The 17085-nt window shown below is 43.5% G+C and overlaps 1 protein-coding gene across 2 annotated transcripts in view; it reads left to right on the top strand.

Annotated features, from left to right (window-relative positions):
• LOC105497720 (thioredoxin reductase 1) overlaps positions 1-17085 on the top strand; it is a 181643-nt gene that overhangs the window by 45592 nt on the left and 118966 nt on the right. The window contains exon 1 of one of the 2 annotated variants that reach the window (XM_011769014.2): positions 393-516. The exons of the other annotated variant lie outside the window; for it this stretch is intronic. Coding sequence (XP_011767316.1) covers positions 426-516 — 91 coding nt within the window. The 5' untranslated portion in view covers positions 393-425. Of the gene's footprint in view, positions 1-392; positions 517-17085 lie in introns of those variants that run through there. 2 annotated transcript variants of the gene reach the window in all.

Here is a 17085-nt window from a genome sequence, read left to right as displayed (position 1 = left end):
TTAAAATTATTTTTTGTAGAAACGGGGTTACCCAACATTGCCCAGGATGGTCTCGAACTCCTGGGCTCAAGCGATCGATCCTCCCACCTCGGCCTCCCAAAGTGCACAGGCGTAAGCCACCGTGCCCGGCCGAAGGATAAGATTTTGGGTGGTGCGCTTTCTCTTTTCTCTTTTCCATTTCTGCATTTTCCAATTTACCTTTAGCAACCGATCTTTCCTGTTTTAAAAAAAAATTCACGACCTTGAAGATACACGGGCTGTGACTTCGGGGATGTCACCGAGCGCCCCGCCCACCGAGGGCCCCGCCCACCGCGCGCCCCGCCCACCGCGTTCTCCGGCAGGGGGCGCGCGGCCTCCGGCAGGGGGCGCGCGGCCTCCGCCAGGCGTCCTTCGTCCCCGTCAGTTCCCACAGGGCGTTGTGCGATATGGGCTGCACCGAGGGCAAGGCGGTGGCGGTAGCCGCCCCACCGGAGCTGCACACCAAAGGCAAGAACGGTGGTGGCCGCCGTAGGTCAGGTACGACCAAGGGCGAAGACCTGGTCCCAGGTCGGCGGGCCGAAGCGGGCCTTCCGGCCGGGGTTGGGGATAAAATGCCCCGGAGCCCTGGCCTTGAAGCCTCTCACTGGAGTCAGTGACGGACCGCACGCCACACTGGAGACTCCCGAAACGCTCCCCCGGGTCACCGCGGGAGACGGAGGCCGGCGGCCGGCTGAGGGCTGCCCCGCCCGCTGGCTGTGAGAGAGGTGGGAGGCGGAAGGAGGAGTGGGCCCGCCGCTAGGACCTACCCGGAAACCTGTCGGAAACCGAACCGAGAGGCAGCGACCCGCCTGATTTCGCTCAGGGGCCGTGAGGGCGTCCTCTTCCTACATGCACCGTGTTTCCAAAGAAACGTTATGGGGGAAGCGCCCAAACCGCCAGCCGAGTCCGGGGGTGCCCTTTCACCTCTCCAGAAGCCCCTGGCCCACTCCCAGCATCCTCCTCCATGGAGAATCTTGTCCCACACGCCTTCCCTGCCCCCTTTCTCCATCCCCTTGAAATTTGGGCACATTTGACCCACGATCGTCCTGCTTTATCCTTTCACTTGTTCTTCAAGACAGAAAGCTCCCAGTCTCTTCTCCATTGTCCGGATAATGCCAATAATGGCTAGTGGTTACTAAGCACTGACATGAGAGGGGCCTTTGGAAGCAGTGGACATGGGTAATAATCTCGGTTCATCTTTCCAGCGATACTGAGGGATTTATCATAAACCCCATTATACAGAAAAAGAAACTGGGAAGCAAAGAGGTTATAAAACTTACCCAAAGCACACAACTAGTAAGTGGAAGAGCTAGGATACAAGTTGAGGCCATCTGACTCCAAAGCTCTGGCCATCATCATATTGCCGCCTCCACCTTTTCTATAGCCTTGAGAAAGTGAGTCTCCAAAAAGTGCCTTGCCCAATGGCTGGAATTATTAAATGCTGTAGGATCTGTCTCTTTCGAGGGCTTACAATTTGGTTACAAGGCAGCATATGGTGAAGGGCTAAGAGTAGTGGTAAAAACAGCCAAGTGGGGATGGCAGCTTCCATAGATGAGGCACGATTTGGCAGAGGTGTCTGAAGGAAGAACATTCTTGTTAGGGGAAGCAGTCAGTGAGACCATGCCAGAGATAGGGAGGCCTGCATATCCTCCTGGAGTTGAGGACTTGGATTGGGGGAAGGGAAGAATAAAGGAACAGGGTAGGAGCAAGGTCAGGCAAGGTCAAGGTCAGGCAGCTAATTTGTGGCCATTAGTACAATGAAGGAGTTTGAGCAGGTGCATCCCAAATTGACCTTTCATGTACCGTCCTCAGGATCTTCTTGATATCTATGTCCTGCCATTTATTTACTGTTTTTCATTAGCTACATTCTTTTTTTTTTTTTTTTTTGAGACGGAGTCTCGCTCTGTCGCCCAGGCTGGAGTGCAGTGGCGCGATCTCGGCTCACTGCAAGCTCCGCCTCCCGGGTTCACGCCATTCTCCTGCCTCAGCCTCCCGAGTAGGTGGGACTACAGGCGCCCACAACCGCGCCCGGCTAATTTTTTTTTTTTTGTATTTTTAGTAGAGACGGGGTTTCACCGTGGTCTCGATCTCCTGACCTTGTGATCCGCCCACCTCGGCCTCCCAAAGTGCTGGGATTACAGGCGTGAGCCACCGCGCCCGGCTCTACATTCTTTTTGTGTTGGTAAAACAACACAAAAATTTACCATCTTAACAATTTTTTTTTTTTTTTTTTTTTTTGAGACGGAGTTTTACTCTTGTTGCCCAGGCTGGAGTGCAATAGCGCTATCTTGGCTCACCTCAACCTCCACCTCCCATTCTCCTGCCTCAGCCTCCCGAGTAGCTGGGATTACAGGCATGCACCACCATGCCTAGCTAATTTTGTATTTTTAATAGAGACAGGGTTTTGCCATGTTGGTCAGGCTGGTCTCGAACTCCCAACCGCAGCTGATCCGCCTGCCTCGGCCTCCCAAAGTGCTGGGATTACAGGCATAAGCCACCGAGCCCGGCCCATCTTAACCTTTTAAGTGTACAGTTCATCAGTATTAAGTATATTCACATTGTTGTGAAGCAGATCCCCTGAACTTTTTCATCTTGCAAATCTGAAACTCCATGCCAACTTGGTAACTTCTCATTTGCTGTTTCCCCCAGCCCCTGGTATCCATTCTACTTTCTGTTTCTGCGAAATTTGGCTACTTTAGATTGCTTATATAAGTTGGTATCATACAGTATCTGTCTTTTTGTGACTGGCTTATTTCACTTAGCATACTGTCTTCAAGTTTCATCTATGTTGTAGCATGCAACAGGATTTCCTTACTTTTTAAGGCTGAGTAATATTCCATTGTGTTTGTGTATATATATATATATATATATATATATACACACACACACATATATATACACACATACACAATGGAATATATATATACACACACCACTTTTTTTATCATCCCCCGAGATGGAGTCTTGCTCTGTCACCCAGGCTGGAGTGCCATGGCATGATCTTGGCTCACCACAATCTCTGCCTCCTCCCTCAGCCTCCCGAGTAGCTGGGATAACAGGTGCCCGCCACCACACCTGGCTAATCTTTGTATTTTTAGTAGAGACCGGGTTTCACCATGTTGGCGAGGCTGGCCTTGAACTCCTGACCTTGTGATTCGTCCGCCTCAGCCTCCCAAAGTGCTGGGATTACAGGCTTGAGCCACCGCGCCCGGCCTGAACTATTTTATAATACAGAAAAGCTCACTCATTATAATACAACTTGCTAAATTTTTACAAACGAAATATATGCATGCAGCCCACACTCAGCTGAGGAAATAAATGTTTCTAGTACCCCGGGAGCCCCTCTAATGTCTCTTATCCACATACCAAGGGCAACCACTACTCTGATATCTAACAGCATAGAAGAATTTCACCTATTTACATTTACTTTTTGAAACTTAAATTTAGGCATATTTTAAGCATTAATCTATGAAAGCACTGCTTTATTCTAGATATTTTTCTTTTTCTTTCTTTTTTTTTTTTTTGAAATAGGGTCTTGCTGTGTTGCCCAGGCTGGAGTGCAATGGCCCAATCATGGCTCATTGCAGCCTCAACCTCCTGGGCTTAAACAATCCTCCCACCTCAGCCTCCTGTGTGGTAAAGTGTGCCACCAAGCCCAGCTAATTTTTTTATTTTCTGTAGAGATGAGGTCTTGCCGTGTTGCCCAGGCTAGTCTCAAACTTCTGGGCTCAAGCGATCTTCCCACCTTGGCCTCCCAGAGTGCTGGGATTACAGGTGTGAGCCACTGTGCCCAGTACACATATATATATGTGTATATATATACACATACATATATACATAATTATGACGATTATTTTTCTAGAGATGGGGTCTCACTCTGTTGCCCAGGCTAGAGTGCAGTGGCATGAATCATAGCTCACCGCAACTTTGAACTGCTGGGCTCAAGTAATCCTCCTGCCTCAGCCTCCTGAGTAGCTAGGATTATAGGGACACACCACCATGCCTAGCTCAATTTTTAAATTTTTTGTAGAGATGGATCTCACTAAACAATAGCCCAGTCTGATCTCAAACACCTGGCCTCAAGTGATCCTCCTGCCTCAGCCTCCCAAAGTATACCATGCCAGGCCCATATTATACATAACTATAACATTAAAAATGTTCTTTTGTGTGTCATCTATAAACACTCTAGCCACCTTCCTTAAGTACCATATGATCTCTAAGTTCCTTCTCAAATTAAACTCTGTGGTTAGGTTTCAAGAAACTTAATTTCTTAATGATGCAGAAGGTTTTGCTTGAATGACTCTTCAACCAAGCATCTATTATTTATCAGGCACTGGGAACTCAGGGATAAACAAGACCTGATCTCAGTCCTTGAACATAGAGTCTCATGGAGAAGAATGGCATAGAAAATGCAGTGTCATAATGTGTAATCATAAAAGTAGATGGGTACACACTTCAGGAGAATGGCAGAGGGAGTTAACATCTTGGCATTTAGCATTTAGTATTTCTTCTGTGACACACATTCCCTTCTATTTTAATGAGCTTGCAAACATTTTTCCTTCTGGATTTTTGAGGAGCAGAAATGTGTCTTGTTCACTATCTTATCTTCCGCAGTCCTTGGCATACTGCCCTACAAATCAGTAAATGTGTTTATATGACTCATATGGCAAAGGGCAATTTTTTAAATAAGTGAGGAATCTTCCAAAAGCCAATGCTATTAACATTGACCAGCTTCTCTAGTAAGGAGAGGAGATAGTATTTTTTCAAAGTGTGGTCCAAAGTCCACCTGCAAGAGAATTAATTACATGCTGGAGATGTGTAGATTAAAAACTCATTTTCCTGTTCTCCATTTCAGACCTACTAAATCAGCTTCAGGGTGTTGGGCCAGGAAGCTTCATTTTTGGTGTCTCAAGTGACTATTTGAACCAAGGCCTGAGAACACTGCAGTGAGGTGTTTAGGCCAGTGTCAAATCACCTATTTCTGGGCAGAGGTGCCTATCCTTAGCAATGGGGTTGAGTCTGGGATGGAGGTGCCTACTGCAGATCATTGAGGCTGATAAGGGTGAGTCAGACGCCCCAAGAAGAAATTGAAAGCTTTGCAGTGGAAGCAAAGATCGTGACTGACTTGCAGTCATGCAGTCTGCAGTCAGAAGTTAGTATTACACGATGTGCTAGATAATTGTAGTGTAATCTTGCCTTTTGTTGGTTTTAACCAGGTAAATTAAAGTCATTACTCATTATTTGGATTTTCAAACTTGAATGTTTACTTCTTTGTATTAATGTGTACTGAGTATTTAAAGTTTTTAAATTAGCTTTTTTTAAAGTGTATTTTAGGCCAGGTGTGGTAGATCATGCCTGTAATCCCAGCACTTTGGGAGGCCAAGGCAGGTGAATCATCTGAGGTCAGGAGTTCGAGACCAGTCTGGCCAACATGGTCAAACCCCATCTCTACTAAAAAAAATACAAAATTAGTTGGGTGTGGTGGCACACGCCTGTAATCCCTGCTACTCAGAAGGCTGAGGCAGGAGAATTGCTTGAATCTAGGAGGCAGAGGTGCGCCATTGCACTGCAGCCTGGGTGATGAGAGCAAAACTGTCTATAAAAAAAAAAAAGGGTATTTTAGATTTACAGTTGGATTAAATTCTTGAAAGAACTTGAAAGAAGGAATTAATCTGTTAATGCCTTTTCTTTACCTTCAAAAAACATCAGGGAATATTTCATGAATATTCCTTATATCCTACTTTCTAGCTCTGAGCATTACTTTGCTGGTAGAAACTAGTCTACATGTATATAACTATAAATGACTATCACAAATTACTCTTTGGTGTTAAAAACAAACTATCTGGCTGGGTGTGGTGGCTCATGCCTGTATTCCTAGCACTTTGGGAGGCCCAGGTGGGAGGATCGCTTGACACCAGGAATTCAAGACCAGCCTGGGCAACAAAGTGAGCCTCAGTCTCTGCGAAAACAAATAGCTGAGCATGGTGGCATGCGCCTGTTAGTCACACCTATTCAGGAGGTTAAGGTGGGAGGATCGCATGAGCGTGGGAGATCGAGGCTGCAGTGAGCCATGATCAGGCTCCTGCACTCCAGCCTGGGTGACAGATGGAGACCCTGTCTCAAAAAAAAAAAAAACAGCAACAAAACTACCTGTTGGATTTTTTGTTTGTTTGGTTTTTTTTTTTTTTTTTTTTTTTTTTTTAAGACAGAGTTTCATTCTTGTTGCCCAGGCTGGAGTGCATTGGTGTGATCTTGGCTCACTGCAACCTCCATCTCCTGAGTTCAAGTGATTCTCCTGCCTCAGCCTCCCAAGTAGCTAGGATTACAGGCATGAGCCACCACGCCCAGCTAATTTTGTATTTTTTGTAGAGACAGGGGTTTCTCCATGTTGGTCAGGTTGGTCTTGAACTCCTGACCTCAGGTGATCTGCCCACCTCAGCCTCCCAAAGTGCTGGGATTATAGGCATGAGCCACTGCACCTGGCTACCTGTTGGTTTTAGTGGTAGTGCAGTGGTTTTCAGCTTTCAACATTCAAGTATGCTCCCAACTTTGACAAATACGGAAAAGTTATTTTTGCCACAATTTAGTGTGTTTATGGAAGGTGTATATACAGAAACTTCAGATGACAGTGTCTGTTAGATGAAAAACTGAGCTGGGCAGGTGGTGGGAAGTTGTACAGACCCAGAAATAACTTGTTATGGGAAGAATTAAGAGGCCACAATTAATGGGTCAAAAATTAAAACTCTACAGGGACAGGCAGGTCATATAAATGAGTGAACCAGGCAGGTAGTAAACAACAGGGCGTGGTGGGGACTGGGGTGCACTGAGGAGAGAATGCCGTACTGATGGGGCAACTTCTACTGAACTTCCCTTTCTTTGTGTGGGAAAATGAGTGTAGTGTTGCCAGACCTGCTTTTTTTCAAGAGAAACTAGAAATCTCTATTTATTATTTTTGTGACTTCCCCAGTTTGTGAATGTCAGCAGTAATGTAATTAAGCAAAATACCGAGGGTCAAACAAGATGTGATTGCAGGTAAATATGGTCTGTGAATGTGCAGGTAAATATGGTCTGTGATTGCAGGTAAATATGGTCTGTGAATGTGCAGGTAAATATGGTCTGTGATTGCAGGTAAATATGGTCTGTGAATGTGTAGAATAATGTCAAGCTGGCTCATATTTAAAAAATGAGAAAAAGATGGTGTCTTTTGAATGTATAGAAGTGGAGTGGCTAGGACAGAAAACAGTTTTTCTTAGACAGTAACACACTGCAGAGAAGTGTCTGAGTGAACAGTGTAAATGACCACTGTCAAAGTATGGTTTTCAAAACGTTAAAAACATGATCTTGTACGGAAAAAGAACATGTATCAAAACTTATTAATTAAACCAATAAATGAAAGAACCAATAAAATGGTAAAGCTAATTTAAAGGCAAATTCAAAGACTAGGGACATATAATCAAAGAAATGGTTAATTGAATTTGCTAGTACAGTAGTTACAAAGCTGGTTAACGTCCCACAGAGCAGTAAAACTAACTTTTGGGCCAGGTGCAGTGGCTCACACCTGTAATCCCAGCACTTTGGGAGACTGAGGCAGGCAGATCACTTGAGGTCAGGAGTTCGAGACCAGCCTGGCCAACATGGTGAAACCTCATCTCTACTAAAAGTACAAAAATTAGCCAGGTGGTAGGATGCACATGTAATCCCAGCTACTCAGGAAGCTGAGGCAGGAGAATCGCTTGAACCTGAGAGGCAGAGGTTGCAGTGAGCCGAGATCGCCGCTGCTGCACTCCAGCCTGAGCGAAATAGTGAGACTCTATCTCAAAAAAAAAAAAAAAAAAAAAAAGGAAAAGAAAAGAAAAGAAAAACAACTAACTTTGGGGATTATTGAGCAGAAATGTACAAGTTCACATGAAACTTCAGTGTCTAGGCTCTAATAAAATAGGACAGTCAAGTACAGATACACTCTCTTAAGAAAATTAAATGATCCTTGGGTGGGCTTGTTAAATATGGTACAGTATGACATTGAAAGGGCGTTTAGTCAACTTCCTTTATTTCCAAGTTTGGACATTTTTCTTAAGATTGTGGTTGTTACAGAGTAGCTATGGCTGCCTTCAGATTATTGCTCACTTATATAGTAGTATTTTAAGCTGGTTCATCCCTCAAATGTGCTGCCAAAATTCTACTTTTTCAAGTATGTGCAGCTTTTCTCAAGTATGTGCATTTAAACTTCTAAAAATTTAAACTTTTAAAAATGTTTAAAACAACTGTGAGCAAATGGAAGGCTTTGTGTGACCTCTGTGTGGGTCAATGATTGTTTCATGGACTGCTTTATCACAAAGATTCATTTAGAAATGGGCACAAGGCTCTTGGTCATCAAATTCGTTTTAGGTTTAGAGAAGTAATCTTACCTCTTGGAGCAAGAGCTAGATTTCACTCCTTTATGTGTAGAGTGAGATCAAGGAAGAAGGGGAATAGAAGGAATATAACTTAGCAAACAACTCCCCACCCCCAAGTCAAGTTTGTCAGAAATATAACTTTGAATTACCATTGTTGGGAGAGCAAGGAGCATGGTTTCGCTGTACCATTCCTTTCACAGCATTCCATGGGATCTTTCTAGATATGCTGGACTGGTAAAAATCCTCAGGATTTGGCCAGGCTGATGTGGGTAGAGAGGGTGTGTCCAGTTGAAGCAGAATAAAAGGAAAGCTAAACCGGGATATGACCCTTGATCGAACACTGGGAAAAAGTGGTAAAAGCCGTTAAATCATTCACTGAGAGGCAGCTGAAGGTGGGGACTGGTGAGGAGGGAGCATGAACTGCTGCATCTTGCAGCTGGCTTTGGGCTCCAGTGGCTGGTGCAGACTTGCTAAGGAGTGTTAATGGTGTTTATTAAAACAACAACAAAGGCAACTTAGTTACTCTGGCCCTGGGTGTGGGCAGAGTAGTTTGGGAAGGGGAGAGGGCAGATTGCAAAGGGAATATATGTGAGGTTGTTTCTTTTTGCATAGGCACTGATGCATAGTCATTCACACTGGATTAGTCAAAGCTGTAACTCTTGATGAAATTTCCTTTAAGGATGAAGGACATTTGACAAGTTTAGGTCTCCTTTTAAGCCTGTGGCACAAGTTTTTTTTTCCTGTCCCCTGACCTTGCCAGGCTCCCTCACTCATCTGTTGATGAATGCTTGTTCTCTTTTACCTAGAATATCCTTCCCTCTCTTTGCTGGGCAAAATCTCCTCACGCATCAAGATCCAGTCCAAATGACAGTTTTGTAATTCCCCAATTAGAGATCGTTTTGCCCTTTCCGGACATGTGTGGCCCTTCTCATTTTTTTCATAGGACATGTAGTGTATTGTGTAGCATCATACCAGAGTGAGCTCCTAGGGGTAAGGATGTCGTGTTTGTTTATTTATTTATTTATTTATTTATTTGAGATGGAGTCTTGCTCTGTCGCCCAGGCTGGAGTGCAGTGGCACCATCTCGGATCACTGCAACCCCTGCTTCCCAGATTCAAGCAATTCTTCTGCCTCAGCCTCCTGAGTAGCTGAGATTACAGGCAGCCACCACACCCAGCTAATTTTTGTATTTTTAGTAGAGACAGGGTTTCACCATGTTGGCCAGGCTGGTCTCAAACTCCTGACTTTGTGATCTGCCCACCTTGGACTCCCAAAGTGCTGGGATTACAGGCATGAGCCACCGCGCCTGGCAGATGTCTTGTTTAGATTTGAATTTCCTGTTTGGGATAGTTCATAGCACATAGTAGATGCTCAGTAAATGTTCAAATATAGTTGCATCAAGTTATTCCCTCCTGATTTTCTCCCCCACTGTTTGATCAACCCAGGAATCTCTCTCCCCCTTGGAAACTTCTTTTATCTATCTCACTCGCCCCTGACTCATTGGAATCCCACAAATGGGACATCTCAGGCAGGTAAAATTGCCATTGTTATGAAGGTGAGAGAATGGAGTTTTTTTTGTTTTGTTTTGTTTTGTTTTGTTTTTTTGAGACGGAGTCTCACTCTGTCACCCCAGTTGGAGTGCAGTGGCGCAGTCTTGGCTCACTGCAAGCTCTGCCTCCCTGTTCACGCCATTCTCCTGACTCAGCCTCCCGAGTAGCTGGGACTACAGGCGCCCGCCACCGCGGCCGGCTAATTTTTTATATTTTTTAGTGGAGATGGGGTTTCACCATGTTAGCCAGGATGGTCTCGATTTCCTGACCTCGTGATCCACCCACCTCGGCCTCCCAAAGTGCTGAGATTACAGGTGTGAGCCACTGCGCCCAGCCAAGAATGGAGATTTTTTACAGGGTATTTCCAACGTCCCATATGGAACACTGTATTTCCCAGTAATACAGTTTTTTTTTTAAAGAGGGGATAACACCAAAGTAGTCTTGTTAATTAGATAATATTTATTCATTTAATACTAACCATCTTCCATATGTTAGGCATTGTTGTAGGTGCTGGGGATCTGTGAGTAAATATGCCCATATGGAGTTGTTTTCTAGAGTAATGTAGAACTTCTGAGAGCTTTAATGAAAAGGAGTAACGTTTATTGAATGCTCATTATGATCCAGGTACTGTGCTGAGTGCTTTATATGTATTAACACATTTAATCCCTGCAACAGGCAAATGAGGAAAGTGAGGCCCAGAGAGGTAACGAGCATACACCTGTTAAGTAGTGGAGCCAGGATTCTCATGCTGGAAGCTAATGTACTCAACCACCGTGCTCTACTGCCTCACTTAATAGAATGATTGGGCACATCTAATGAAAACCTTAGTGATATGGTTTGGCTTTGTGTCCCCACCGAAATCTCACCTTGAATTGTCATAATCCTCAAGTGTCAAGGGCAGGACCAGGTGGAGATAACTGAATCATGGGGGCGGTTTCTGCCATGCCTGTTCTTGTGATAGTGAGTTCTCATGAGATATGATGGTTTTATAAGGGGCTTCCCCCTTCGCTCAGCTCTCTCTCCTGCCGCCATGTGAAGAGGTGCCTTCTGCTGTGACTATAAGTTTCCTGAAGCCTCCCCAGCCTTGCAGAACTATGAATCAATTAAACCTCTTTTTTTTTTTTTTTTTTTTTTTTTTTTTATAAATTACCTAGTCTCAGGTATGTCCTTATAGCAGCGTGAGAATGGATAGCGTGAGAATGGATGCTGGATTTCTCCATCCCTTCATAAGACCTGAACATAAAGCATTGTTTCCCATGAAAATAAGCAGTTGAATTAAAATCAAACTTTTTAGTGGATTACCAGTATCTGGAAACAATAGAAAAAGGAGCTTATGTGGGACACAGTGTCTCACGCCTGTAATCCCAGCCCTTTGGGAGGCCAAGGCTGGCGGGTCACCTGAGGTCGGGAGTTCAAGATCAGCCTGACCAACATAGAGAAACCCCATCTCTACTAAAAATACAAAAAATTAGCCGGGCATGTGGTGGGCACCTATAATCCCACCTACTCAGGAGGCTGAGGCAGGAGGATCACTTGAACACTGGAGGTAGAGGTTGCAGTGAGTCGAGATTGCGCCATTGTACTCCAGCCTGGGCAACAACAGTGAAACTCTTGTCTCAAAAAAAAAAAAAAAAAAAGAGAAAGAAAAGGAAAAAGGAGCTTATTCAGAACAGTTTAACCTTATATTTAGGGACAGGTAGACCAAAAATCATTATAGGGATGCTGACGACAGCCAAAAATGTCCAGCTTAGGTCATAGATGCTGAATGCTGTAGACTTACTGACCCTTACCTATGAAGCACTGTAGAATACCTTTATCACTTCATTTCCATAAGTTCAGTCATGTCCCTGGAACATAATCTTGAAGCAGAAGAGCCTGATATAATAACAATTTAGCCTCTAAGATTGATCCCCAATAGAAGATGATCTTTACAGAGATCTCCTGTTATATTTCAGGCTACTTATTTAGATTATGGCTCCACAGGTCATTTGAAGCAAAGTGGAAAGAGTGAAGAGAACAGAATTCTAGTTTCTGTTATATCCTTAAATAGCTGTGTGATTTTAGATAAGTTCCAAAGCACCTATGTGCCTTAGTTCCCTTGTTTGCAAAATAAAGTGAATGGATGAATATTAAGTCCTCTCAAACTGTAAAATTCTGTAGGTCTGTCTCCCATAAAATTAAAATTAGGCCCATAAATGCATAGAAGATGTAATAATTCCAAATAAAAATACCTAGCATTTTTGGATTCCACAATACGAAAGGTAATTTCACATGTATTATCTAAGACGTGTCTTTTTTTCCTGTCTTGGCTCCTGGAATGCATGCCTGAATGACTACTAAGGTTTTAAGCCATCACTTTATTTTATATGGTAAGTCAGTAGCTCAAGATCGTAAGGAATAACTTGCTTTAAAGTAATAAATATATTAAGACCCAAAATACTGTCAATTGTATTTGGGAAAGATTTGGATAGAAGAATTTGCTACATTCAAGTACATTTCTGGAACCAGTTCTCTGAAAGTAGTGATCCTTAAATTCATGTCCTCCTCCTATGTATAGGATCTCTAGTGCAGTCTTGTCTTTTATAACAACCGCTGAGTAATGACTATATCTAGTAGGATATCTTTTTAATTTAATTTTTAAAATTGGTATACAAATAAAATAGACTTTTTGGTGTCCTCTTAATTTTTTATTATTTATTTTAATTTATTTCTTTTTGGAGAGAGGGTCTTGCTCTGTCACCCAGGCTGGAGGGCAGTGGTGTGATTATAGCTCACAGCAGCTTCAAACTCCTGGGCTCAGGTGATCATCCTGCTTGAGTCTCCTGAGTAGCTATGACCACAGGCGAGTGGTGCCATGCCTTTATTTTTATTTTTGTAGAAATGAAGTCCTGTTATGATAGCCAGGCGGCTGGTCTCAAACTCCTGGCATCAAGCCATCCTCCCTCCTGGGCCTCCCAAAGTGCTGTGATTATGGGTATGAGCCACCGTGTCTGGCCTTTGGTGTTCATTTTATGAATTTTGACACATATATACACGATCGGGATACATAACAGTTCCATTACCCCACAAAATTTCCCCAATGCTATCCCTTTGTGGTTACAGCCTCCCCAGTTGATTAGCATACAACTGTATTCCAATCTCTGGAACCACTGATGTGTTCTCCATAAATATAGTTTTGTCTTTTCAGGAATGCCATATAAATGGAATCACAAAATAATGTAACATTGAGATTGACTTTTTCACACAGCGTAATACTTTTGAGATTCATCTAATTTGTCTAATGTGTATCTATAGTTTACTTCATTTTATTACTGAGTTGTATTATACAAATATACCATAATATTTTTGTCCTTTCATTCATTGAATGATATTTGAATTTTTTCCATTTTTTAGTGATTATAGAGTTGCTATAAACATTGGTGTAGGTATATACGTTTTTTAAAAGTTGATATATAAAGTTGAGTACAGTGGCTCACGCCTATAATCCCAGCACTTTGGGAGGCCGAGGGGGGTCTCCCAGCCTGAGGTCAGGAATTTGAGACCAGCCTAACCAACATGGAGAAACCCCGTCTCTACTAAAAATACAAAATTAGCTGGACCTGGTGTTGCATGCCTGTAATCCCAGCTACTTGGGAGGCTGAGGCAGGAGAATCACCTGAACCTGGGAGGTGGAGGTTGCAGTGAACCAATCCACTGAGGGCTCAGCGGATTGGTTTGATCAGGCATGTCATTCACGAAGTCCCTGAAAAATCTGGCCCTCCCACCCTAGCCTTTTAATATGCAAATGAAGAGCGCCATGATGTTTCACATAGTGGGGATATATGGGAGTGACCATGTTGCCAGGCACATGTGGGGGCAAGGTCAAGAAGAAGAGGGTAGGAATCACCAAGTGTGGGTGGACCCAGTTTCTAACGGCCTGCATTTGCATATCAAAGGTTGCCTGCCTGCTCTTTCCTGCTGGAGAAACGTTTCTGGAGCTGCTTTAAAAGAAAAAAAAAAAAACTTCCCAAAGACCCCTTTTCTTGTCTCTCTGCCTAAAATAATTTCTTAACTCCTCTAACATTCTCCCCTTTGAGAAGGGACTGATACACCTGGATTCCTCCATCCCCTCATAAGACCTGAACATAAAGCATTATTTCCCATGAAAATAAGTAGTTGAATTAAAATCAAACTTTTTAGTGGATTACCAGTATCTGGTAATGTCACCCTAACTGCTGTTAGGGGGTTTTGGGCAACAACTCTTTCTGGCTACTTCCTGCTGAAAAGGGGTGTCAAATGGGGAACAGCAGCTAGGGCCCCTCCTGGGGTCGATTCAAGGGTCCTCAGAAGAATGGTGTGTTCATGCATGGTTCAGTTTGCAGCACCAATTGGAGTTGGATTGCTTCTAGGCAAGAGGAAACAATCTGAGTTATAGTATTGAGTATACAGGGTTCAAATATTAATATAAGACATAGAAGCAAGAGAGGGCTTAATAAAGGGGTTAACCAGTTCCATAAAGAAGACTGGAATTCGTTAAAGAGGGATTGTAGCCACCCAGGGCTGAAGCCTGCATTTTCCCTCAGCCTGTCAATAATTTTGATTTGATCTTTAAGTACCTGTAACCCTATTGCAAATAGCAGAGTGAGTATAGCAGTTCCCATCCGTGTAGTATAATAAATAATTTTCATCTAAAATTTTACTTGCCAAGATATAGAATTTCTCTCTGGGGGGTCTATGAAGTTCCTTGGTTTTATTTTCCCAAACAAAGAAACCTCTGGGTTATGGGCACCCTACTTACTTTCATTACCTGGCAGAATTTGCAGGATAGTTGCCCAGAACTAGCATATTGATCCAGATTTTTACGTTACCCATCCCTTTTTGTTTCTTCCAAGCTGCAGGAGATCACCACTTGATCCACAGGAATAAGCAGGGTTAGTTTAAAATGTAGGCAAAAAGCTTAAAAACAATTAATGAGACTAGGTTTTGTGTTTTTTTTTTAAAGATGGAGTCTCGCTCTGTCGCCCAGGCTAGAGTGCAGTGGTGCAATCTGGGCTCACTGCAAGCTCCGCCTCCTGGGTTAACACCATTCTTCTGCCTCAGCCTCCCAAGTAGCTGGGACTACAGGCGCCTGCCACCATGCCCGGCTAACTTTTTGTATTTTTAGTAGAGACAGGACTTCACTGTGTTAGCCAGAATGGTCTCAATCTCCTGACCTCATGATCCGCCCACCTCGGCCACCCAAGGTGCTGGGATTACAGGCGTGAGCCACCACACCTGGCCAAGACTAGGATTTAATGACAAATATATGATAGACTTTGGTGAACAATTTCTCTCTCCAGTCCTTATTTTTGGTAAAAACAAATTATTATAGGACTGTGTGTGTTGTTCATAGAATAAACTTTAGTCTTATACTTGGCCTGATTATTTGCATAAAGTGCAGCAAGAATGGTTATTTCTGCGTAGGACTTTTGGATTGGTTTGATGAAACACTATTCCACAAGGAATTTCAGATAAGACTTTTAAAGCCAAGCCCAGCCATGGGATTGTATCCTCAAATATCTGTAAGTTCGGTGATCCTCTCCTCTTTGACGTCCCAAGATAAACTTGGAGCTCCTGGCCTATTAGAAAGTGACATTCTTAGGCTGGGCACGGTGGCTCACACTTATAATCCCAACACTTTGGGAGGCTGAGGTGGGCAGATCACAGGTGAAGAAATCAAGATTATCCTGGCCAACATGGTGAAACCCGTCTCTACTAAAAACACAAAAATTAGCTGGGTGTGGTGGTACACACCTGTAATCCCAGCTACTTGGGAGACTGAGGGAGGAGAATTGCTTGAACCTGGGAGGTGGAGATTGCAGTGAGCCGAGATTGAGCCACTGCACTCCAGCCTAGGTGACAGAGTGAGACCCTGCCTCAAAAATCAAAAAAAGACAGTGACATTCTTTACCGACCACAGGTTAGGAACCCTGTGCCGGGACTGGGTAGACATGACATGAGGCCAGTTCTCCCAAAGGGCTTTTATTGGCTTTGCATGTCAAGCTTGATTCCTTAAAGAGAAACTCACCTTTCAGCCAAAGCCTTGGTCATGTTAGAAATAAATTTTCGGGCCGGGCATGGTGACTCACACTTGTAATCACAGCACTTTGGGAGGCTGAGGTGGGCGGATCATGAGGTCAGGAGATTGAGACCATCCTGGCTAAAACTGTGAAACCCCTGTCTCTACTAAAAATACAAAAAATTAGCCAGGCCTGGTGGCGGGCGTTTGTAGTCCCAGCTACTTGGGAGGCTGAGGCAGGAGAATGGTGTGAACCTGGGAGGCGGAGCTTGCAGTGAGCTGAGATGGTGCCACTGCACTCCAGCCTGGGTGACAGAGCGAGACTCCATCTCAAAAAAAAAAAAAAGGAAAGAAATTTTCACAACTGCAAATAGCACTCGAATATGAATTTACTCAGCAAGGTAACTTTACTTTTCTGCAGAAAGGCTGCTTCTAAGAAGCCTGATTGTCACGAGAGCATACCAAACAAAGAAAAGCAGAGGTTTTTATCCCTGACACATTGGGTCCTTACTGCTGTGTCCTACCTCCATTGGCTGGAGCTGGACCGCACAATCTAGACTGATCCTGATTAGCTAAAAACTTAAAACTTTCCTAAATAGGTAAACGCACAATAGAGAACAAAGAAAGGAAGGGGATTGTTTACAAACTAGGAGAATATAACATTTCCAAGTAAGGAAGCGATGTAGGCTGTAAGCCAGGAATACCTGGGCATTTTTGGGCATGTCTGAGCAGCTTATAAGCCAGAACAAATAACTTGGTTAAAGTTCAAGGACATAGAATGTACTTATTCCCTTACTATATTTAACAGCTACACAGGGCTTAACAGTTATTAGCAAAAAGCAAGGAAACTTGAAGGAAGTTAGTTTTTAAAATAAACTTTTATTTCTAACACTTATTATTTATTCTTTAACAAAAAGGGAAACTTCGAAGAGGAACTTTCTGCTTTTCACAGTAAAATAACCAGTTTTTCCAATTGTCCTGTTGACAAAGAAAAATGGATTTTTGTTTCACTGATGCAAACAATTATATTGCCATAAGCTAAGAGTACTCACAGAGAGTTTCCGAATTCTAGAGGAACCAGACAGAG

The sequence above is a fragment of the Macaca nemestrina genome, chromosome 10 (genome assembly GCF_043159975.1).
Source record: "Macaca nemestrina isolate mMacNem1 chromosome 10, mMacNem.hap1, whole genome shotgun sequence".
NCBI classification, from domain to species: Eukaryota; Metazoa; Chordata; class Mammalia; order Primates; family Cercopithecidae; genus Macaca; species Macaca nemestrina.
Note: the sequence above shows the minus strand (reverse complement) of the source record. Positions and strands in the feature narration are given on the sequence as shown.